The sequence below is a fragment of the Plectrocnemia conspersa genome, unplaced genomic scaffold (assembly GCF_051122295.1).
Source record: "Plectrocnemia conspersa isolate PC_06_02 unplaced genomic scaffold, ASM5112229v1 ptg000014l, whole genome shotgun sequence".
Taxonomy (NCBI): Eukaryota; Metazoa; Arthropoda; class Insecta; order Trichoptera; family Polycentropodidae; genus Plectrocnemia; species Plectrocnemia conspersa.
The window spans coordinates 3,414,463-3,440,478 of NW_028277178.1; the positions used below are offsets into that span (position 1 = coordinate 3,414,463).

Here is a 26,016-nt window from a genome sequence, read left to right on the forward strand (position 1 = left end):
TCGGCGAATCACAGATGAGTATGTTTATAAAACAATTACATCGCTTCTTAAACACACCTCCAAAGATGTGTTCACGTCTTAAGATAAAACACGGTACAGATGAGTTCGAAGAACGCGCATTTTTTTCATACAAAAGATAGATTTTTCGCCGAGAATAATGGGTGGTTAACTTCTCGGGATGGATCAGGTGGACCGTCAGTGGCGTAGCTAGAAATTTTAGGCCCTCATGACAAAATTATATGATTTTTGAAAATATGAGATGAGATGATTTTTACTACATGTTTGTATGTGCTCACATAATGAAGCAAATAAAAAGCATTTGGAATCAGCACTAAATAAAGGCTTAATTATTTTAACAAATTTACACCCTACATTGATAAAATAATTTCTAGCAAAAAATATAAATTTTCTTAGCATGTTTATCTTATTTAAAATTTTGATCTAAAATAAAATGTGAATTTTAATTTTTGTTTTTATCCAGAAAAAAACTTAAATCTCTGATTTTTTAATATAGGTATAATATAATATATTTTTACTCGGCACAGTAGTTTAGAGTAGTTTTTAATCAGTTATATTATATTTTCGCTAATTTAAATATATATCTACTGGTAAAAATGTATGTGGACTATACTAGTAAAAACATTACTTCAATAAAAATAAATATTCACTGTAACATGTATACATCGCATGTAAATAAATAATGGTGCTATATAATTTTACTAGCACCTGCAAAAAAACGAAATATTAAAAAAACGATCACTGACTGGCCCACTTCTGCCCCCCTCCCCGCCCTTGAAAACAGCTGAAATGACATCCCTAATTTTAAACCAGAAAAAATCTAAAAAAACATTCTCGAATCGATCCTGAAAATATTTTTTTAAATGTCTTTTAGTGAAATCATATCGAATACATTTTTACAGTGAAAATGTATTTTATCAATTATAAATTATACTCAAACTGTTAAAATGTATTCCGATAAGATTTCATAAAAATGACATATTTTAAAATATATTTGACTGTTTTTTTTTTAGATTTTCTTAAAGGAATTACCTGAAAAATTCTGGTTTAGAATTAGGTTAGTTTTAGTGGGCCAGTCAGTGGTCGTTTTTTAAATATTTCGATTTCATTAAAATTCAAAGTATTTCATTTTTTAAAATGCATTTTTCAGGTCAATTTCGAGAAAGAGCAAATGCCCCCACATGCCCCCCCTCCCTAAATGACGTCTCTGCCTATTTTTTTTATGTAAGTGTTGTTGATGATTTTATTTTAGCTCGATATCAAACATTTATTTATATTACATTATATTAATTTTACTTTTGTTTTTTTTCAGATTGAGTGCTTAGAAATTTGGACTCCCTGTTAAGCTTTCAAGTATGACTGCTATGAGCTAGCTTCCCTACTGTGATCCGTGCAATATTTCCAATTGTTAACGCTTTTCTTTTGTGATATTGAGATTTATCTCCAATTATGTGATGTGTGGTTTAAACTTTCGAGACGCGTTGAAAATGCTGTAGAGTACGCTCGGGATAAGGATTCCGGTTTGTAGTTTTTTGCGTGTACATAGTGGCTCAAAATAATTTCGCGCAAAATTTTATTTATTTTTTATTTAAAAAAAATACATGTTTATTTAACATATATTTATGATATTACAAAGAGTCCTTTATAACTTGGTAGACATTATACTTTATTTTCTTGGATTGGGCGGAAAGTGTTTTTTTTTCCGAGTTTAGATATTATTCTAAAAATATTAAATGAACCATAATTTATTAATCTAATCGAAACACAATAATAAAAAAAAAAATTCATATTAATTGTTACCCTTCTTTTTAAAGAAAATTTAATCAAGAACGTTCCGTGTCACACTACACTTTAAAAATAAATAACGTCAATAGATATACGCGTCTATTATTTTCTTTCTCTCATATACCGTATACAATACATTTGCAAAACTAAATCCTTATCCCGAGCGTACTCTACTGTAGAATATAATCTCTTTTCGTTGTCTGTGTGGTCGTTATGGTAACATTTAAATTGTGACTAATGAGCAAGTGTATAAAAAACCCACATTATTATTTCGCTATTCCGAGAGGGATTTTTATCTTTCTTCGGTCATTCTTCGATAGCTAGTTTATTGTTTACAGAATAGATGTAAAATATGGTTTACAGCATCGATGGAAATATGCATGTTTCTTAGACTCTCCGCTCTAGTCAATTGAATTATAAGTAAAATGTATCGCAATCGATGGTTTACAGTATTTTTTGTTAAAATTTGTCCCTTTACTGATTTTATGACCTGAGCCATTTCCGCTCGCCTTTATTAATTTGTGCCACAGTTGCCGCCATAGGTAGTATAACGTCTAAAAGATCTAAATTAGATGTTAGATGATAAGGTGTAAGGTTTTATTTCTTTATGACCCATCAGTCACTCAATATTATTATCATTGAAAATGTAATTTTGACATTTTTTATCAAAGACAGTGAGACATCATATATTGTAAACTAAATTCACGTGTTAAAAATAATTGTAGACCGTGTTGTTTAACGCGTTTATTTCAAAAATATGTACTTACTTACCATGTACTTAACATGTCTGTATACAATAGTATACAGACATGTTAAGTACATGGTTCATAACCATTTCCATTGTTTACAATTAAAAATAAAAAATAATAAGTTATTCCTAAGTATAATAGAATAAAGATTCAAGGAAAAACACATAAAACCTTTAAAAAAAAGAAAAAAAATTTAAATATACATATATAAATTATAACACATACATAATTAAAAATACTAGATCAAATGAAAAAGCGAACTGAAGCTGTTACTGTTTGCGTTTGAAAGTCCTAAAGTAAGATGTGCTTTGGCATTTTGTGTGTATATTTAAATTTAAGTCCTTTTTTGTCGTAGTTACCGATACTAGTATTAGTGGGTTAGTATGTTCTCGCGAAATGTTTTTATAATATTTACCCGTGTATAATATGTATAATCTTCTTTTATTGTTGGAATTCTATATTTTTTATGTAACTTTTAAAGATTCATATTCAATGGGGTGTAATATATTATTTTTATTGCTTGTTTTTGGTTGTAAACCGTGTAATTGATTATTGTTTTGACGTCAATCGCCAATAGTTATTCCGGTAGTACTGTAGGCATAGGGCTTCATAATATGCGTGCTTAGATGAAATGCAGAATCACCTAAAAACACGTAAATCTGATGTCCGATAAGACTTACGTCCGAATTCAGAGATTTTGCGTGTGTGACTGTCCGGGTGTCCGTCAGACAAATCCGTACGTGTGTGCTTAGCTAATATTATTCATGTTTTTCAGGCGTTAGTCACTGTTTTATTGCATTGACTAACGTGCTTTCTATTGTAGATAATTAAGTGTTTTTTTGGCCAAAAACTGCCACGGCATGATGCCGCAACTAAAGGCTGTATTATTTGTGATGAGGAGAGCAATTTTAATGTTATAGAATAAATAAATACTTTTGATCACACCTTTTCTATGATAAGGGTTGAAAATTGTCCACCACGTGAGACGATCGTACGGTCGCAACGTCAACGGAGGAATGGTAATTTAGCGGGCACTCTGGCGGCAGCGACACACTGCGCTAAGTAGCGATTCCGGCCGCGGGGTGGGGGCGCCCGTGCCTCTGTGTTGGTGCCAGCGGTGCACCGACGGTGGGGGTAGCTCGCCGAGCAGTGGGGGAAAACTCCGCGTGCGGCGCACGTTCAGTAGACCGGCGGCGGCCGCACGGGCAGCGGTGTGCCGTTAATCACTATCTTTCTCGACCTCGTACAACACGAGACCTTTCGATCGCTACTATGACATACGCGTAATTCAACCAAAAAATTGTGCAACCTGTGTTAAGTTTTCGATATATAATTCCACCGTTGCGGTGCGATACAGTGATATTATTATTGTAAAAAAATAATAATCAAGTGATTTTTGTCCGTAATTGGATCAATTTTTTGTAGTGTTTGTGATTGTTTTTTTTTTATTTCTTAAATCATGGCTCAAGCGGGGGTAGCTTTCGCAACCCTTGTGCTGATGCTGATGAGGGTGGCTGCTGAGCAGGAGGTGTCGTCGCCGCTGAGGGTCGCTCAATGTAGAGCTACGTGTTTGCAAAAGGTATGTTCAATTTCATATAATTATTTATAACAACTTAAAGCTCATGTCAATATATTTTCTTATAAAATACTCGAGTATTTCGCAGTAGTTACATATAAACATATAGGTGGTGTATGCTTAAGAAGCTGCTTCAAAACCACCGATATATGAAAATAACGATGCCCGAATTCGCGCTTCAATAGACTGTATTTCAAAATCCACTACAATGCATCTCAGATTCTTATCTTGTGTCTCCTAATGGCTCGGACCGCAGATCTGAGGATCGGACGGTTGTTTGTGTTATTATTTTTGCTCTCAGGTAGTTTTGGAATAACACCTGAAATATCACGTCTCTCAGATCTTCCCGGAACTGTGAGATTGTGTGTCAGCAAAAAATATGTATGGGATGACAACAAAAAGCGCAATTACTGTGGTCGAATGACATATTTGCGGTTTAGTAATTTTCGTCATATGCTCGGATGTTGATTTGATAATAATTGCGCTCGTTTCAAGCTGTCACAGTTGCATATAATTTTTTGAAAGATAAAAATATGCATTGCGCTGTTGGTCAAATTCATGTGGTGGTTAAAGTGAAGCGTCAAAGTTTAGGCCTAAATTTGATGGGCGGAGCTGGAGCGAAGTTCTAATTTGCGAGCTTTCTTGCAAGGAATATTCATGAATATGATTGAAATATATTGTACCACATTTAAATATTTTAATAAAAATTGCAAAAATATTATTGTTACATAAAAAGATATTCCAGCAGTTTGTGTTAATACTAAATATTAAATGAAATATTCAACGAGTATTTTATTATTAATAGTTGGGTGTAGTGAATGATAAATTTGATATAGAAATGTGCTTTGTCGACTATATATATAAATTATAATGGTAAACAAAGCCTAAGCGATATTTTGTGCTAAATATGCAGTATTGTTATTAAATTGAATTTACAGAATAAGTATTTTTTAAAAAAATTGAGCAAAATATTTATCGTGACAATGATTTTATTAATATAACAATTAATATGTAGAATTTTTGGTTCGGTGATTATTGCGCAAACGAAAACTGCGAAATAATTTAAAAATATTTTACAATTATATTAGTAATTTACATTGGTTACTTACGTTTCCTATAATTACACTATTTTTTACTTAAAAATAGAGAAAAGTACAAGCAGTTGTAATTAAAAGTAAAATATATTTGTCAATCAAACAATCACATATATTCGGAATATTCGCTGTGTAGAATTTTCATACGCACAATTTTCGTTTGCGTCTTAAACGATTTTATTAAAAATATCATTTAGTTATGTATTCATTTCTGAATGTCTGTGAAAGCATTTAATATATTCGTAGAAATGTTTTAATCTGATCCTACCATTTTCCTGGTTTGCTCATAATCTTAGTGATTCACAAAATATTCTTTGAAATACCCAGTTACATATTATTAAAATATTATAAAAGTGCCTACCTATCTACCGAAAATGATATATCAATAAAAATATTAAATGTGAATATTGCACTACAGATGCACATACACAAATAGTCCACAGACATTTGATATTTTTATCGGACAATATTAAAAATCCCCCATAGATACGTCGGAGTAGGAAAGATCGCATCTGGCGGCGGCCAGTTTTTTTCTTCTCTCCTTCGAAGAGGATTCCGCGGGGAGAGAGTAGAGAAGAGGAGCCACAGCAGATCCAAATCTGCTCTCTCCTGCAGCATCGCAGCGACTGTTCTGCTCAATTTCTCGCGCGTTTCCAATTTATTTCTTTTTCCCGGCGGCAATCTCGCCGATCGCCGGGGGCTTTGCTAATTTCCTGGAGCCCACCCCGCTTGTTCCACTTCCACTCCTCGACTTCCGTTCGCCGAAAAACACTTTTGGTTACCTTATCTTTGAGATGATAATTATTATTGTGACGCTCGTCTCGGGGATTCGCGCAATTAACAGGTAAACGCTCCGCGGATGATTTATGCGCATTTCCAGAAGCTCGCTTGCGAACTTTCATAAGCGCCAAATGTACCGCGACCGTTTCTAAATTGAAGTTTAATTGCTTTGGCGAGCTGTGTGAGATTTTCAGTAGCATTATTTTTCTAAAACCAGGTTAACTCGATTCAATTAAATAGTCGCAAAATATTTTATACAAATTACTCTTAATTTATGAATGCATATGAACTGAGGAACAGACGGGCTATAAATAAAATACGCTTTGCATAGTAATTCACAGTAGTTAGTACTGCAGAGAATATGAACAGGAATGCAAATAGGCATACATGTTATATGTCAGCAGCATGTTGCTATCTAGGCTCATTTTAATAAAGAAATGAGCTCCGTTCTAATTAGCAAGAGTCCAATTTGATGTAGGATTTGTTAAGTTGTCGCTACTGTTATAGTTCCATTATAAAACGATTTTTATATGAACTTTTAAAGCAAAATTTTACTACTTCAATTTTTTTAAACCAATAATTATTATAATCAGTAGCTTTTATCTAATATTTTTTTTTGTATATATTAAAATTAACATAATCAATAATACAAATATTGGGTAAAAATGTATTTGTATAATACTATAACTATTATTTTAAATAATAATATAAAACTATGTGTATTTGGTCACATTCTAACATTTTTTATGTTTTTGATTATATTTCTACTATATTATTTCCCTACAAGCTGTTTAATAAATATGTTTTAATACATAAGAGATATAGTTTTATGAATAATTAAAAAATAAAAAAGGAAGCACAGTTTGTATAGCTATAGCTATATTAAAAACTAAAATTTTGCTTCTTTAATTTTATAAAAACAAATAGGTGTTATAATGGGAAGATGAATTGTTTCCCTTTAAATCAATTATATATGTTATATATATATGATATATTTTAACTAGCATACTCAATTAAACAAGTGTAATGTAAAAAAGTATTTTGAATATTATTATAACTGAAATTATTAAATACGCCTAATCTCATATTAAAATATAATACGAGATTAGGCGTATTTGGTTGTTTTTTAATAAACATCTTAACGTTGATAGTTTTATTTTCACTATAATATTTCTCTATAGATAGATATTTACTTAATATGTTTTAAAACTTATGTTACAAATCATATATTATAATATGTATAATTAAACACATTAAAACACAAAGTGCAATTTTTATAGTTACTTTTAAAACTAAAATTTGGATTTTTCTATTTTTTAAAATCAAATATTTATCAGATATAAATCAGGAGCCTATCAATCAAATATATTCTATATATTTAAACTAGCATAATCAATTAAATAATTCTTTAATGGTATTTTTATAACTATTATTAGTAAATATCAATAGTATTTTTAATAATATACAGTATGATATTAAATTTATTTGATTTCTTCCTAATAATAATCATTACGATTTTAGTTATATTTTCACATATAAATATTTTTTAACATTTAACTTGTATTATATATACACGTTACAGTGAATGTGTGTTACCAGTGAAGTTATATTTTTACTAGTATAAATTTAATTTCACTAACTGGGCAAAAACTGTATTTGTTCACAAAAGGATGATTTGGTACGCGTATTTCTATATGATCAGAAATTCAAATAATTGCAACGTCACTGGGATCGACAAAATATGTTCTATAATATTGAAAATAAATTTAACTTAACCTAATGCAAGTATTAGAACTTTTAATAGATTTATTTTTGGTTCATTTTTTAATGTTACACATTCACTGTAACGTCCGTTTGCTGTTTAAACCCAACCCTAGGCTAAACGAATTAACCAAACACAATTCGTTTAGGTTAGGTTGAATTTGAACAGCAAATGGACGTTTCGCAACTGTCAAATTGAGTTTCATAGACATTTTAGTGCGAAATATAAATCAGTTAAAACATGTTTTCGCTAGCAGAAATATATGCTTACTAGTAAAATGTTGACTGTAACATATATATTTAAACACAGTAAAAAACTTGATGTTATTAATAAAAAATAGGAATGATCGATGCCATAGAATAATTAAATATAGCAAACATTTTTTAACAAATATAATAATCACATTATGCTTTATGTTTTTTGATATATGGGTACCTTTTATTGTAATTTAGATATAATTTAAAGATAGGATATGTTTTCTGTCGTTATATAAATAACAAAAAATATTTTACATTGACCGTTTGTCAATTTTATAGTCCCGAATTGTTATTTGGTATAGGCGGCGTTATTGCGATACAAATAGAGATTTTATAATGATAAATGCGCTACTGTAATGCGACAGAATTGCGCATTATCAATGGCAATAAATCGAATTTAGATACGATTGTCGTTCAAATTGCAAATTTTGACAAACATTTTGAAAGTCGTGGAGATAAATTGTGTCTACATACACACGCACATTATACATACGTTTTTTTAACAGTCTGAGCTCGACCGTATCTAAACGAGAATTCTGTATGACACACACGTTGCTTTTTGTCATTTTTCAAGTTCAAAGTGACCGACGACCGTACTACGGTCAGTGTCGTGACTCGAGGTTGTCAATTGTTAAATTAAAAAAATAAAAATAAAATCGCAATAAATTGTTTACGTATGTAAAATGATGTAATATGGTGAGTTGGCGAGCAAAGGATCGATATCCAAAAGCTTCATTGTATCACCAAAGTATATACAACTTTTGTTCAATTTCAGAGAAATATTGAATCACCCTGGTTGTTGTTATGCAGTTTCTTCGATTTACGGTATTTTGTCAGTACGTTTTGACGTTTGTCGCGTTTCGCGATTCGATCGCTGAATTCCTGTTGCGTCTGTTGCTAAATAAATTCGGCAATGGTCCAAGGACCGGTACCATAAAGGGCCGCGGGTCAAAAGCCCTTGTCTTACAGATGTTCCGTGCCTCGACTCGGGACATATTTTGTCGCCGGCCCGTGGTGTTTTTCGCGGGCGTCCGCAAGAGAAGGGCCCCTCTTTTCGCTCGGTTCCGTTGACAGATATCCGCCCGAGATAAACGCCGAAAGACACGAACGAAACACGGCCGAATCGGACAGGTGTGGCCAAACTTTGGCGAGGGGCGTGATTTACATGCGTGGCGAATATAAAGGCGACAGGGCACGCGGGGGTATTCCTGTAAATCGGAAATCTGACGTCCCTGCCATTCTGATCGTTATATTATCACGAGTATAGTGATTTTTTAAGCTTAAAAGATTTATAATTAAAACATCTCAATTTAAATCTACATTTTATACTACCTAAAAGGGCGATGGATCCTGAAAAACATTTAAATAAAAAATAAAATATCTATATTTTATTAGCTACTTTAATTATTATACTAATAATATTCTTCTTCGTCGTCTAGCGACGACAATAAACGGCACTTTTATTTTACACATTTTATTTACGTAATACCGGATGAGTTCGAAATAACTCATTCTGCGGTTACAGTTTAATACAATATTTTTGATTCCTTTGCAATTATTCCTACTTGATTTTGAGGAATCAATAAAAGTTTTATATGCAATATATTTAAAAGAATCTGTGCCAAACTTCACAGAACGTACTTAAGGGATGTATATATCATCGACACATCTAATTTCACAATTATGTAGCTGTTTTCTGAATTTAAATTTAGTATTTATAATCGATTTTCTCTTTAACATTTTTTTGTTACTATTTTGATAGAATAGTTATGAGCAAAATTTTAATTTTAACATGTATTTCTTTCGTATGAGCATCAAATTTTTTGTAGCACTATTTTGGATAACCTGAAGTGGTTATAGTTTAAATTTACTTGTACATCCCCAAATTCAAGATATGTGCATAATAAATTTTTAACCTAGTTTTATAGGGATATATATTTTAAAACCTGTATAAAATTTTTGACATCATTATTTTTTTATTATAATATCATCAATATGATATTTATAATATAATATAATCAATATATATTTTTTATCCAAAACTAAGCGAAAGTATTTTATATTAACATTTTGTTTATTTTATATTAACATTATAGAATTATTTACAGTGATTGTGATATCAAAATAATCATTAAATATCATATTGTTAGTTTTTTTTCATTAATTGTAAATTTGTTTAATCTCATCTATTTACTAATATGAATCAAATCACTCTGCGTGTTTATTTACATATCTTTGTATGTTTTAGAGTTAAATATTAGCAATGTATCATCAGCATACAGTTGAATCCTTCCTGCAAGTTTACATAGGATTAAATCATTTATGTAAAGACTACATAATAAAGGTCCCAAAATAGAGCCCTGTAGAATTCCACCACCTCACATTCGCTTATACCATTAATTACAACTATTTTTTTAAATAACTTTTTAATAAATTAAGCGTTGGTCCTACTATTACTATTTCAATGTGGTTTGATTTTTCTAATAATATGTTTTGGTATGCTGTGTCAAAAGCGGAAGTTTTATTTCTATCGTTTAAGTTTTGTTATATTTCATTAATTAAATCAAAAGCTGCATATTTTGTATTGGATTTGTTTCTCAATCTGTATTGTAAATGTGATAAAAAAATTATGTTTTTAAAAAAATTGATAAAACTGGTAAAACAGTTTTAGGGCGATATTGTTATTGATCCTCTTATCATCAGCATTGTATAAAGGAGTTATTTTATCAATCCTTAGGTAATCGGTGAATATTTATTGAATAATTTTACTAAAATAGTAGCATTAAAATATTAATTGGTTATGCCATTATGAAAATAAATATATATCTACTAACTTGAGCCATATTTGTGTTAGTGTTTAATTTATATTTTGTCTTATAGAAATGTTGCAATTAAGATAAAATGTTTAATAAGTTCATTAGCTATTTTTTTTTGATCTGTAGTTAAATCTCCATTAATATTTAGAATAATTTTTTCATATTTTTATTTTTTTGGGTATTTTAATAATTTTCCATGTTATAAATTGATTATTATTAGCATCATTAAACATTTTATTATATTAATCTACTTTTATTTTTCTCCGATAAGCAGTTACAGCATTTCTAGCTAGATTTTTTCTGGCTTAAGATAATACTAGATTCTAGCTCTGGTTTGTGATAATTACGTTATGTTCAGCAAACCATGGAATTTAAAAAATAAATATTTTCTGAACTTTTTGTTTTGTGTTTTCACCCAACAGTGAACACGAAACACATTCTATTAAAGTGAATATTATTTTCGGAATCGGTGGTCAAGTTTATTGTACAAAATAAATGATTAACCCAAAAATGTGTACAAAATATGTATTATAGATGTCAGAATCATCGTCGGGTAATTCGATTGGTATGTGATCTAATGTCACATATTTTATAACGGTCCTTAAAGAAAGCTTAGACAAGTAAAATATGAGGTCAATTGAAAGCTAATCAATTAGTGAAAATTGGTTAAAGGTATTTGTCCGATAATTCAAACATAGTTTATTCGCTTATGGATATCATATTTTTTTGTGGTAATTGGTGGCTTTTAAGTCTGCGTGGCTATTGTGCATTCTGATTTCTAATATTTATTATTAAACAAAACTTCGAGGCTCCCTATATTATGATTAATTTTCTATAAAATTTGACGTGCTTTTTCTTAGAGGTCTTCGTGCATTTTCCACTTGATTGAAACATAATATATATTTAAAATATAAATATTCACAAAAATATATATATTTTTTGCCCAATGTTTTAACTGCTTGTTACATTTATTGTTTATTCTATTACTTTCCGGTGCATAAGTTACACTGCATCGCCCCCGCTTGACATATTGGTTCAAATTAACTGCAATTTTCACCCACGTCGCTCCAATATTGGATTGCTGTCATAGGATAAAGATTAATGGTACAGTCAGCATCCCGTTAGGCGCGAGTTTATTTCACGCCCCACGGAAAGGCGCAAATATTGCCCGATCATGAATTGGCAGTTGTTTCTGGATAAATTTCCAGACTACAATTGGCAGTTCGGTTACAAGAGAGTGCATTTGGTGCATCGGTTTGGTGCATTCGCCGTCTGCGGTTAGCCACCAGCCGAAGCACGTTCTTGGAAAAGGAGCAACTGCAGTCGAGCCTCAGCACTAAATGCTATAACATCGAAAACCATGTTAATCGACAAGACTTTGAAAGCGAATGCATGCAATGCAAATATTATCACGCCATGCCCTACGTATGAAAATACTACGTCAAACGAACGACAAAGCGCCGGACAGGTGAAGTCGAATGGCGGAATGCTTAGAATGCAACAATGAGTCACGTTCGGTGGGAGATCTATATATAAAATGCATGCATATAAACGTGCGTGTTGTGCAGCTTAAAGGACGATTAAAATAGAATAAGTCACAAATCGTTGAGAAAACGCACGTACGGATAGAGTATATAAACACAATGCGGCAAAGTATCGGAACTGAGTAAATAAAAAAAAAACATTCCCGGAATAGCTTCAGTAACATTTAATAATGTGATGCAAAATGCTAATGAATATTTCTAAAAAGGATTTAAAAAAACTATAGCTGGATTATCACTTCATCTGATAAAAAGCTATTTCTTTGATCATTATGTTATCAAATTAGAATATTCACACTGCATCATATGGATTATTTTATAATGCATTTATTTTTATATGCATCAATCATAGTAACCAAATCATTTTATTTCAATATTATTGAGTGTTATGTGTGAGGGGGACAAATTCTTGCGGTCCGTTGCGGAACATTGCCTTCAAAAGCACCCACTTTTTAGATAGTACTTTCACAATAAACATTATTATTCATAGGGACAGATTGTAGTTTTTTGTAGCGGCTCCGTTTGTGTTAAAATTTGTTTGCAAATTATTTTTAGGCTTATTAATTTAAAAATTATAGACATAAGAGGAAATATTTAACGAATGTATTCGATCTGAAAATTCAAATCGGATACCTAAAAAGTAAGAAATATCAAAAAATCAACAACAGCACCAGCTGAATTATATAAATCTAATGTTTTTATAGATTTTATTATTAGTAACTTGACAACTGGATTTGATGTAGAAAAATAAATAAATAAGACATTGTGTCATGTAGTTATTCTTAAAAGAAAATCTAGAAAAAATAGTCTCGAATCTATCCTGAAAATATATTTTAAAATGTGTAATTTTAGTAAAATCATATCTGAATACATTTTCACTAGTAGATATATATTTTTACCAGTGAAAATATAAATTATCTGGCAGGTGCTTGTAAAAATATATGATTTTAACTTTTCTGTATGCAGTAATCCGATGTTACAGTAAATGTGTATTTTTTGGCAAAGTTATATTTGCACTAGTAAAGTTCAAATACATTTTCACTAGTAGATATATATTTCTGCTAGCGAAAATATAATTTAACTGATAATATGCTGCTCTAAATGTCAACGAAACTCTATTTGACAGTTGCGAAACGTCCATTTGCTGTTCAAACCCAAATCTAACCTAATAAAATTATAGTTTTAGAGTTTTTATTAGCTCGAGTCCAAAATACAAACAAAGAAAATTCTTCTCTCAGAGAAAAATAAGTTCAGAAATACATGGCATTTCACATATTGCTCCATAGTTTGTCTGCATTTCGATACTACATTGTTTTTGCTTTAAAAATATGATAGCTATCCTTACCGATATTACTATAGACTTCCAATATAAGAGGGCTGATCAAAGTGTATTCAAACCGAATTTTGGTCAATAAGAGAGCGCAAAAATAATTATCATTTCTCAGAAGTCAAAAATTCACGTCAAAAGCAATAAAATCGTGTCAGCACCGTCGCAGTGGGAACGCTCGTGACGGCGCCGTAATTGTTTTTTGCGCTTTCATAAAATATTATTTCAGAAAATATGTCGCAACGGTAGATCATTTTTATATTTATTTGTAGCTTAGAAAGGGTTAACTCGTACTTATTATTATTTATTCAAGAAATTATATTACGGTGTTAAAAAATATATAAAATGCTATTTTTGTGATGAGGCTCGGAATCGTTGTTTTCCCAGGATCCGGGTTCTGGTGAAATTTGTAAACGTACATCAAGTTACTTTTCTACAAAATATTAGTTTGAACCATCAGATAAATCTAAGACTATTGGAACGTGGTAGTTAATATGTATAGTTTTTCTTGAAACTTATAACATAATGAATTGTTTTGAGGATTCGCCGAAATTGATAATAAAGCGTGGAAGTTCTTATATCCGATTCGAGTGTGGCTTTTTTACGTAGCGCGAAATATATGGTATACAATACTATAGGCCGGCCTATGAATAATGTAATACGTCCTCGAGGCAATCTAGATAAATGTTATATATTTTTTCTCGAATACCAGTGCCGAATTGAATCAAGTTCAAAAGAAATGTTTGCTTTGGATTATACGCGCGTATATCGTATATATAAACACGTATTAAGCTTTCAAGAGTGTGTGTCTGAAAGCTTCGTTTGCGTCATTAGCCGAACAAATGAATTATTACGTCCGTGTCTGAAGCTTTCAGCTTAATTAGGAAAATAATTATGTTTGTTATTCTATCTCAAATTCCTCTATGCTGCAGAATAAATCCATAACTATAAAAACTTGGACGATTATTTTATTGCTGATAAATTGAATGAACATTTATTATTAAATCTTTGTATGAATTGTCTATGAAATACACTCTTTCTGATTTGATTAGATTCTTAATTGCTACTAAAATACAGTCTTGTGTTATTTTTTTTCAAAATTTGAAATGTAATTTCGATCAGGCTTTGCATGTTTGGCTTTCCCATACGAATCAACCTCGTAACTTTCCAACCATACGCGTTTGTATTTATTTCAGTTAAACTATTCATAGGGCACGTACGTGAGCGGCGTTAACAAACGCGCTCGGCATTTCCATATATTCGTCCTGGGAATCCTTGTTCATCCGCTCAGCTCAGCTTCCTAATTTCGCCCATCCATCAAGGGTGCGGCCTTCCTCGGTACACAGCCTCATACATCCATCTATCCACCCCGTTTGGAGCGTTTCCCACTGCAAGGTCGAACTTTCTACAATGCGCCAAAAGCTCGCGTCAAAATCGTCTTAATAATGATTCAATCTAGATGTTTCGCATGCAAAGCTCGAGGAAAGCTTTCCCTTGTGGTGCCACCGGCAGCCACGTCCCTTGTGCAGCGTATTTCGAATTAATATATGCATCCCGAGAGATTGTCATACTTTAGTTTCCCGTCAGGTGTTTTGATATTCAGTCCGACGCCGGAGGAACGCGGACGAACTACGAAATTCCTTCTACGTCTCCTTCCTTGGGTGAGGCACGCAGAAAGCTCATAGGGTCGGTCCCCGGGGCTAGACGTTTGTCGCGAGTCCCATTTTCGATTCAAATTTATGTGCGAACCCGATTCAAATTGACGTTTTAAGCCATCAAGCGACGGTCATCGTAGATTGAAGACGATCTGACGAAAAAGCTCAGATTTTATTATAATTCTCGAGTGACGTGGATACCTTTTATATATAACGGCCTACTATAATCCTTTCAATATTAACAGTATTTACAGTAACCGCATTATCATTTTTCAATTCATATCGAATTACTATTTTTCAATCGAAAAAACTGAATATTTTATATCGATAGCGTTTCTATATATCGCATTACATGAAATCAATTAAATTTCCAAATTGATTTACTTCAACCCTCAAATCCGTTCTTGTAATCCCTTTATGCGAAATTAATAAATTTAATAACCCAAATATATAAAATTCAGTTAGTGTTTCAAACAAATTTGTATTTCATTTATTATTTTTTATTCAAAACACGATTAACGTTGTTGAAAATAAAAAGCAAAATATTAAAATTTATGTCAAAAGTTAACTGATAGGCTCTAACAAATTTTATTATAGGTATTTTTTTATTCAGATACGTGCATAATCATAATATGATTATTATTAAATTAAATTAAATATATCGAGCTATTTTATATATTTTGAACGTAAAAGTAGCACATTTAATATGTTTTCTCATAATTTATATTTTATATTTATGGTATATCTACATATGTTTAATTGTACATGTTTTATATACTGTAAAAATATTCTGATTGTTTTTAATAATATGGTCTCTTTTAATTGTATACAATGTACAATTATCAGCTGACTATATTACCAAAAAAGATCGCATCAAAAACTTAAATTTACTAATGATTTATTTTTTGTGGCAAAATGTTATCAGGTATTGTAATAAAAAACTGATAATAATAAAATATAAAATAAATTACTATAATAGCATAATATATAATTTTGTCTAAAAAAATGTTATTAATAGCGTTTTTTTGAAGCGATTTATAAAAATAAAATTGTATTTTTTCTTCTTCAAATATCAATCAATAAATCTGCAACTTTAAGCTCAAAATTTTATAAAATACATTGTTATTAAAAAATCAATAGTTTTTAATAATCCCTATAATAACAAAGAAATTTTATTCGTGAGTGATTTATAAACATAAGTTTTTATAAATCAGTTAAATAACAAAACTGTAATCTTGTACTAAAATATATTATTCATGACAGTTTTTTTGGAGTGATTAATAAATACAAAATTATACTTTTTCTACTTGAAATATCAATCATTTTAATTTACAGCTTTAAGCTTAAAATTCAATCAAATCGGTTGAGACAAAAAATAATATTAGCAATAGATTATATAATATTTAGTTCACAATTATTATTCCTGACAGTTTTTTACAGTAATTTATAAATACAAAATTTTATATTTTTACCTAAAATATTAATTAAAATATTAATATACAGATTCAAACTTAAAATTAAAAAAATATTAAAACGATGAACTTATTTGAGTATATAAACAATATTAAAACCTTTATTTAATACAAGAAAACTTTTCTTTGAAATTTTTTAGAGGGATTAATAATATTTTTTTGTTTTTACTTCAAATATTAGTATTTATAATTTGCAGCTTAAAGCTCAAACCTATATAAAAACGATTGTTATAAAAAAAATAATAAAATTAATCTAATTATTATCTAAAAAATTCTATTTCTATCAATTTTTTTTAGATTTTTAGGTAATTTTTAAATAAAATGTATAGTTCTATATTAAAAATATTATTTTTAATTATTACTTGAAGCTATTTATAGACAAAAATATCACATTATAAAATTGGATAATAATTTCATTTTAATAAAATCCATTATAACAAAAAACTTATAGTATTACTAATAATAATATTCTAATGTGATTTATACCAATCAATGAATCTGAATTAAAGTGATATAAATTGTTGAAAAAGATGACAAAAAAGGAAAAAGCTGATAAAAAATTTGAATAAGATACTAATTTTCAAATTGTATTATTTGTCATAAATAAATTTATTTTTTATAGAAAAAAAAATGTAAAAAATATACAGTCAATATAAAGATGCTCGTTATATAGGTAGAAACGTTGATTTTTAAACGGGTCTATGACTAATTAAAAAACACTTAGCATACTTATAGTTGTTATGCAACATTGCTGTATAAAATTGATCATGAGAATATTTTTTCTGAAGTCAATTGAAACCAATTAATTTGCCTATTTATAATATTTATAACGTATGTATCAGTCAAAATCGTTGCCTAAATCACTTATGTGCTTTAGGCAACGATTTTGTTTAATGTTGATAGAAATAAATTCTTAAATTGTATAAAACAGTTACTGATCTCTTAAGCGTTAGTTTATGCCGTTGTAATCAATTTAGATTTAGGGGATTTAGGAACTACTAGAAAACTAGTAGTGGGCAAGTAATTACGTATACTTATTTTATCCTCGATATAATACAATACACATTTGTATTAGTAAGGAATAAGGAATGGTTTACGAAAAGTTCCGTTTCATTTTTATAATAGTATTTCTATAATAAAATATGCGATAAGAACTCATAATTCAATATGCTTCGTGCCCATGCATTATAATATTAGTATGTATGGCGATTAAATACAAAATTAAACAAGGAATGCTGCCACAAGATGAAACGGCGCCGTTAAGTCCTCTTCTACCCTACTCATTTTTCTGCTCGGGTTATGAATAATCTATGCTCCAAGTTTACACGCTCGGACGAGGGGTGAGGGCCATCTTAATCTTCGCCGGGAGAGCTTTTGGTGGCGCATCTAAGGGCCATCTCGCGTACCTGGCCCGCTCCTAAATTACCGCGGCTCCGTAAAAATCTTACAATTTTCGGCCCCATTATTGCATAATGGCCGCTGCTAAGTTCTTCAAACGGAGGGCCGCAAGGAAATCTTTCGCCAAAGTGCCCCGACTCACGCAGGGTATAATTACTTTTTTTTAATCGACTCATATCTCACGTAGACCTTGCGCGCTGATAATGCCCAAGTTAAAAATTCGTTAATTCGTTATAATGCGAGGTACTTCTGTGAGTAATTTTAGAACATTTTTATTGGATTTTGTCGCATTGGTAGCGCTAAAGTCACGCAGATTGATCTACTATTCTAGTATTTTAAATCAGTTAGGTAGATTTGGTCACATATTGTTACAATTTTTTTATCGGCTTTGGTTCGCCTGCGTTTTATTCGTAGTTAAATCTTTTCTTTAATGAAATATTTAATACATATACTAACTAGCAATATCTTAAAGCTGGTTATGAAATAGCAAATAACGTATCGATAACATTTTCTGCTTACACAAGAGCTATTAGCTTTCATACTCTGCTTAACTGCCACTTAAATTATATCCTTCGATACTTTTTTTTGTTGGATTATTTTGATATTTAGTACATGTGTTACGGATGTTCTGCTTTTAAAATTGATTGAAAGCATTCATCTTGAGAGTCAATTCTATTTCAAAAACAAGGTCAATCAATGAGATTTTTAATTCATATTTACTAGTTGTCTTCTTCAGGTTGGCATTGCCATCATTTGTCCTTATCCATTAACTATATTTATAATATATAGAGAAAGCACGATTTTTTAGAATGTAGAGTATATTTAGTAGTATACTTCGTTTTAATGTTCTGATGACCTAATTTTTCCATTTCTATAATATAAACAGTTTATAGGTTAAAAGAAGACTTCCTAATCATAGAAAATTTTCCAATATATAAATTCCCGCGTCTTGAAGGGAGCCGCCACGTTTTTTGATGTAGCTAAAAAAAGTTATTTGATGTTTAAAGTCCTGCCCCTCTAGATTCCGGGGATGAAAAATATATAGCAATTTGTAACAATGTTTCCGGTCGAATTATCCCGGCAGTCGAATTAGGGCCTTGCAAGGGCTCTCTTCTCTTCCGTTGGGTTCGATCCGGTTTATCTAAGCGTGCGAATGTTTTCATTGTGCAGCGAGAGAAAAAACTGCCGGTATCCATATCAACGTGATATATTAATATTTTTAAAATTATTTATCAGAAAAATCTTTTGCGAATTTCGTATTCCGGTCAAATTGCGTTTTACTGGGCGCGAAAGGTCGAGGGGAAAACACAAGAAACGCCTAGGGACCGCGGCTAATCCTGTTTGGTCCTGAATGGCCCACGGAGTCCATTCCACCCCCATTTGGATGCGAGACTTGCTCAAAAGAAATTAGGAGAGAGAATTTTTCCATGCAGGATTTGCGAATTTTCATTTTTGCCCGGCTTAATTTTCGGGGAATTTCCGCCGTTTGATGTTCTCCAAAGGGAACAATGAGAATTTAATCATATATAAATGGTATATTCTATCTTCGGATGCGGAGGAAAACAACCGCAATCTCTGTACAGATCAGTAGTAATGCAAAGACACGTGTGCAATAAAATCGACAAGACAAAAGGACAAGAATCAAAGCAGACGGTCGGCACTACAAACGACATAACAGTTATTTTATAGGTTTGTCAGTATTCAAACTCGTTTGATGGTTAACGAGCCAATCGTCGTTTTGGTCTTCAAGGATGTATACATAAAATTTTATATGCATCTATTTCAACTCTTTTAAGGATTCAAAAGCAGGATTGTTCCATGACGAATGCCATTGAACAAGAATACAATTTTAATTATTATTTTTAAACGATATGTGATATTATAAATTTCAATTTTAAATATCTAAATATAATGCTACAGTAATAATTATTGTACCATACATTTTTAATGATACTGTTATTAATTGGCAGGTTTCAATGAAGCTCACCGACGGTACCAACTTCATGTTGTTGCATTTTGCGTGTCGTTGATAAATCTTGTAGTGAAGGTTTCAAAGAGGGTTTGAAGTATTCTAAATAGCTTTCATGTTATATAGATTACTAATATTTTGACTACGAACTACGATTCCGGTAAAGATCGATATTATCAAGTATCTTAACGGACCGTATCGTACAAAAATTATATGATAATGGATATTTAGAACAAATGATTATACTCTATTTTTGACGTTACATTAATTAAAATATTTTGGAAAAAAATCTATGTTTGTCCTAAAATTCACCTACGTATGTTTTATTGACGTAAAATAATTGTTATCGCATCGAGCTAGCTTCGACTCGGTTAAGAATCGATATTGTCAGTGTACTGACGGACCATATGCTACAAAATGTCCCCATAACAAAGGAAGTTTCCCCGTTTAATTAATAATTTTAAGGAAAATGCGTTATTTTGTCTTAAAATAAAAATGCTCAAACTATGAGCAAGTGGCATATTTAAAAAAATACTAGTGATAATATAAATGCTTTAAAAAAATTTAATTCAATATATTATATTTTCGTTTATTTAAAACGTCATATTACTTTGATTCCAAACTAGCTATCAGTATTTTCTATAATTTATCTATACCCTATTTGTGTTAACACAGTCAGTTCAAGAACCATCCATTTCATCAGCAGGTTTGAGTTTACGCCTCTATTAATAGCTCTAAAGCACACGATACGATTATACGTTCGATATACTTATCATTACTCTGATTGATTGATAAATATAAAAAATATAGTAATAATTTTAACTTCTATAAATTTGTTTAAAACAAAATATAAATTGATAGCTCTCAAACTGACTGTGTTAACGCAAATAGGATATAGTATCGGTTTTTTTTAATGTCAGTATTGGCAAATATATATCACTGAATGTTTTTTATCCTAGTAAAAGTATCACCATTTAGTTAAATCATATCGGATAGATTAATATATTTCTACTAGCTATAATAAGCGCTAGTGAAATTATATGCCGCACTAAAATGCGTATGAAATGCAATTAACAATTGTGAAACGATTATTTGAGGTTGTTCAAACCCAAACCTAACTTTGATCTAGCTAGATTTGGATTCGTTTACATTAGGTTTGGATTTGAACTGTTAAATTGAGTTTAATATATGTATATTTTAAAGCAGCTTATCATTTTACTAGCTCCTATTAGATAAATATAATACTTATTACTACTTTTAGGCATAGCCTTTGTATAACATATTTACTTTGCTTAGTTGTATTAATTATTTAGATTACATCGAATCTGAATTATTAGAAATCTTAACAGAATTGAATAAATTATTTTTGGGAGCATCTAAGATAAAACTGATTTAAAATTTATCAAGTATAGCAATGACTTTTCATTTCAAGCTTATGTTAAAAAATATCTAATATTGTTTTAAAACCACCTGTTATATCAGAAGTCTCCTTTCTTCAGTCGGATTATGTTAGAATGTTTGTCATCAATATTAATTTAACATATGTATGTACCTTAAAAGAGCTGGAGACTTATTAATATTTTAAGGGATTTCGTCTATCTAAAATATTATAATGCTCAGAATAATCATTGGAATGCAATAATAATTAAATTTTTTTAAGCAATCGTGAGACTCTTTCACTATTAATCTATCATTGGAAACTTACCATGTGTAAGTAAGGGATTCAAAGACTGTTTTTATGTATAGAGATATCAATCACGATCAACTTTTGTGCAGGTCCAGAGAAAACGATAGGTAGAGAAAGAGCGGTCCATCCACAAAGAGGCTGCGATAAAATAGCGTCACGCCTAATTCCCAATTTAAATTAAGGTCAATAATATATTACGCACAATGGATTGAGGCATCTGCCTCGGTAGCGATCCTAATCTTTATAAATTTCACAATCATTATCGCCTTTGTAATTAAACTCGGCCAATTTGTCTTAAAAGGTACTGATAATAATGGAACCCAGCGCGTTCGCATTGTGACGACGCGAACCAAGTTAATATTAGCACCCAACTACTGTTATAATGTGTAAGATATCGAATTGTTACCAAATTAACACGGAACCTGGAGCGTTCGCTTTTGGGAAATTAATGCCTGATTTAATACTGCCACCGAGGCAATTACTGGAATGTGTTTCAAAATTAATATCATTTTGTGCAATATAATTATGTAGTATATGCATGTATAGCCGTAGATACATTGAAAAAGGTGGATATAACCGTTCTAGGAAAATGGGTTTTATGGGATAATATTCTAAATAAATACTCTTGTATTAATTTTATTTATAAAAAATAATCAAAAAATATATACATATGTATGTACGAATGTATTATATAAAATATATCTGAAGATCTCATAAATCTATTCTCAAATTACTTGACCAATAGATATCAATTCGTCAAGTATAATAACTCTTTTTCAGAACGATATAAGACCCCTACTGGAGTACCTCAAGGACCCAATTTGGGTCCATTGTTGTTTTTATTGTTCATTAATGACATAGAAACAGCAATAGAGCATTCAGGTTTTTTATTATACGCAGATGACTTGAAAATTTACAAGAAAATGCATTCGATTTCTGATTCCCTCGACCTACAGGAGGATCTCAACTCTATATGGAAATGGGCTTGCTATAACCAATTGCCTTTCAGTGTAAAGAAATGTCACACAATTTCATTTTCAAGGTCGTTAACGCCGGCAAAATATTCATACCATCTAGGCGGATATTTTCTGGAAAGGTTTTCTTCAACTAAGGATTTAGAAGTTACTTTCGAAGAACGTTGGAAATTTAGCCAGCACATTGCAGAGACTCATAGCAAATCCTTAAAAATGCTCGGTTTTATCTTGAGAAATGCGCGTTACTTCAGGAATACTTTAGTATTGCGCACTCTTTATGATACTCTAGTCCGCAGCATACTAGAAACTAGCTCCATCATTTGGATCCCAGGCGTAATGAATCAATGTAATGAATTGAAGCTGGAAAAAGTACAACGTAAATTTCTTCGATATTTATACTTGAAGGAATACGGGTATTATCCGTTCTTGTTTCCCAGTGCTTTTATTTTGGGAGCCCTGGGATACGTTTCTTTGTCGACTCGCAGAAGTGTTTATGTAATTAAACACTTCTGGAAATTGCTCAAGGGCATCGTAGACAATCCTTCAGTGCTCGAGCAGCTTCAAATGTGGGCTCCTGAAGGTGGATATAGTTCTCGGTCGCGTCCACTATTCTTGCCTGTTAAGTGTAGAACTGGAGCACTGGCCAACTCTTCTCTGGCCAAGGCCATTTATCTGCTCAATTCTGTCCATAGTAATATTGACATTTTCTCTTGCACTTATGGAGTTTTGGTTCAATTCGTATGGGACAATGCACACCTGTTGAGGTGATTTGTGTCTGTTGTTTTGTCTTGTTTATATTTGTATGTATTATGATGTATTAGTACTTTTGACTATCGTGACGCATTAGGTTTGCCTGTCAGGTCACGATGGTTATAATTTTAATAAATAAATAAATAATAAATAAATATTATATATACATACATATACACCTGTTTTTCGTAGAGAATATGTGCAAAAAATCTTTAAAAAATACTGTGGACATATAAAAATGGGATTTTGGTTTCATAACTTAAATGTGACGTTCAATATAAAACTTAAAAATCAATCAAATTAATTTTTATGTCTGTATATACAATGTATAACGAAGTACTAAATTTATAAGGTTATATATGCTTCTATTATACATTATAATTATCATAAGTAAGCGATTTAATGTAAATAAAACTATTCAAAGACTAAGTATTTTCATATAACATGATATGTACTGCAACTTTATTTTTATTTAAATATTGTTTGCTTAAATTATAGGCAAAGCTTTTACGTTTAATATACGCAAAATGAAGGTGTGCAGTTTTATTTGCAATTATTGACAAGGTTGTAAAATATTATATTATTAACGAACTCATATAATAATTGCTTCACTTACATTTAATTGGTTATGCTTAACCTTCTATACTTTAACGTAATATTACATTTTAATAACTGTAAATGACGTATTAATCTTTGCTTCGGAAATGACATACTTACACTTGCTAAGAGCTTAACTTTGATAGTGCTTTTTAAATTTTATTAAAGCAAAATATCTGTTACTCGGAAAAATAAACTAATAGATGACTTTTCTGGCTTCTTTTTTGTTAAAATTAAACTCCTTTGCTTATTACAAAACATTTATTGATATTTAGTTTCTATCTAATAATAACTTTTCTTTCATTTTATACTTGTAAGTATATTAATTTTGACTGAAATAATTTAATCAAAACCAAATATACAAAATATTTTTTTTATTTAATGTACGTTGTTTCTATGGACTTTAATTTTATATTTGTAATAGTATCGGTTGAAAATATCTTTATAAAAAAATAATAAAGTCCATATATTATATTGAAAATTTTGGAATATATTCTTAATTTCATAATGGAAGTAAATAAACAGACTTCTCTAACCAATATGTATATGTACGTATGTTTGATCTATTATATTTTAGTAAATGTCAAAAATACCTTCACTTGAGAATACACGCATACGTGGGGAGATAATACGTTTTCACGCACAAAAACGTATTACGTTTTTGCCCCAAGAACGCGCAATATAAATGGCGATCTTTGCATTCTTCAGATTTTCATTCATTACACGGCTCGGCCCTCACAAAGAATCGTATCTGAGACCTAAATCGAACGTTTTTTGATCTAGCTGGCGAGTGTTCGTGTTCTCGTCTCTCTTTATAGATAGAGAGGAGAAAAAAAGGTTAAGACGGCTAACCTTTTATAGTGGTGGTCACCATAGAATTCGGGAAATTGAAAAATTCAATAGGGTCCGGCGCGCGATCCGTTCCCGTCCGGTGGTTGTAAAAAAATCATATTAAGATATTTAATATGTGTGCTCAACGATTTGTTGTATTTATTTCTGTGGGCTATTGTCCGCCGTGATGTTTGGGGGAAGCTGGTTGTCGATAATTCAATCCCCCGTGATATAGTTGTATAGGTTTTGTAATAGTAGAGAAAAAACGTTCTCCATCATCAATAGTGTAAGTCACAAAATAAATAAAAAGACTGTAGGTAAAAACTACTTTAGTTAACAGTTATTGAAAAATGTTTTTAAAGTTACTGTTAAACGTGTACTATTTGAGCTATGCATAAAAAAACGTTTAATATATGTTTTTAGGACGTAGCTACACAATATTTTTGTTTCGTTTCGTTGTCTTACTATATATTTTTTTTAATGTTATGTACTATGTACTTAATAACTTAAAAACTTAGTTACGTAAATGTACAATTAGTAAGGTATTTAGATGGAGAAAAAGTCATCCAAGTTAATTAACTGTAATATTTACTGTTGCTAAAAATGATTAGCATATAAATTTGAGCTAGTTCTACTTTTTTAATATTACTATAATGCGAGTGTTATCGCACAAAAAATGTGTATAAACACGCCATTTAAAAATATATTAAAAATTAACATGAACGCATTCGATAGTACGCAAAAGCTCGCGCGAATATACGGAGAGCTTTTAAGCTGCGCATTTTGTAAAATTATGCCTAAAACGCTCAGTAACGTTGCCATAAAAAATCTTGTTTTGCGTATATATTTTACTGGCGCGCATTTCGTTTTATTGACGCATATTCCGTCCACCAAAACGTCAATAACGTCATGTTTGCATAAAGCAATGATTTTTCTGCCGAATACGCTAGGGGGAGTCCAAATTTGCAAGCGAATATA

General features: G+C 30.7%; 1 protein-coding gene across 2 annotated transcripts in view; it reads left to right on the plus strand.

Moving 5' to 3' along the window:
• Positions 1-3,716: 3,716 nt before the first annotated feature.
• The window catches only part of LOC148225988 (uncharacterized), a 482,607-nt gene continuing 460,307 nt past the window's right edge, over positions 3,717-26,016 (plus strand). The window contains exon 1 of one of the 2 annotated variants that reach the window (XM_088204339.1): positions 3,717-4,131. In XM_088204339.1, the coding sequence (XP_088060465.1) occupies positions 4,012-4,131 (120 nt within the window). In that variant the 5' untranslated portion in view covers positions 3,717-4,011. The remainder of the gene's footprint in view (positions 4,132-26,016) is intronic. The other variant, XM_088204340.1, reaches the window with a different exon arrangement.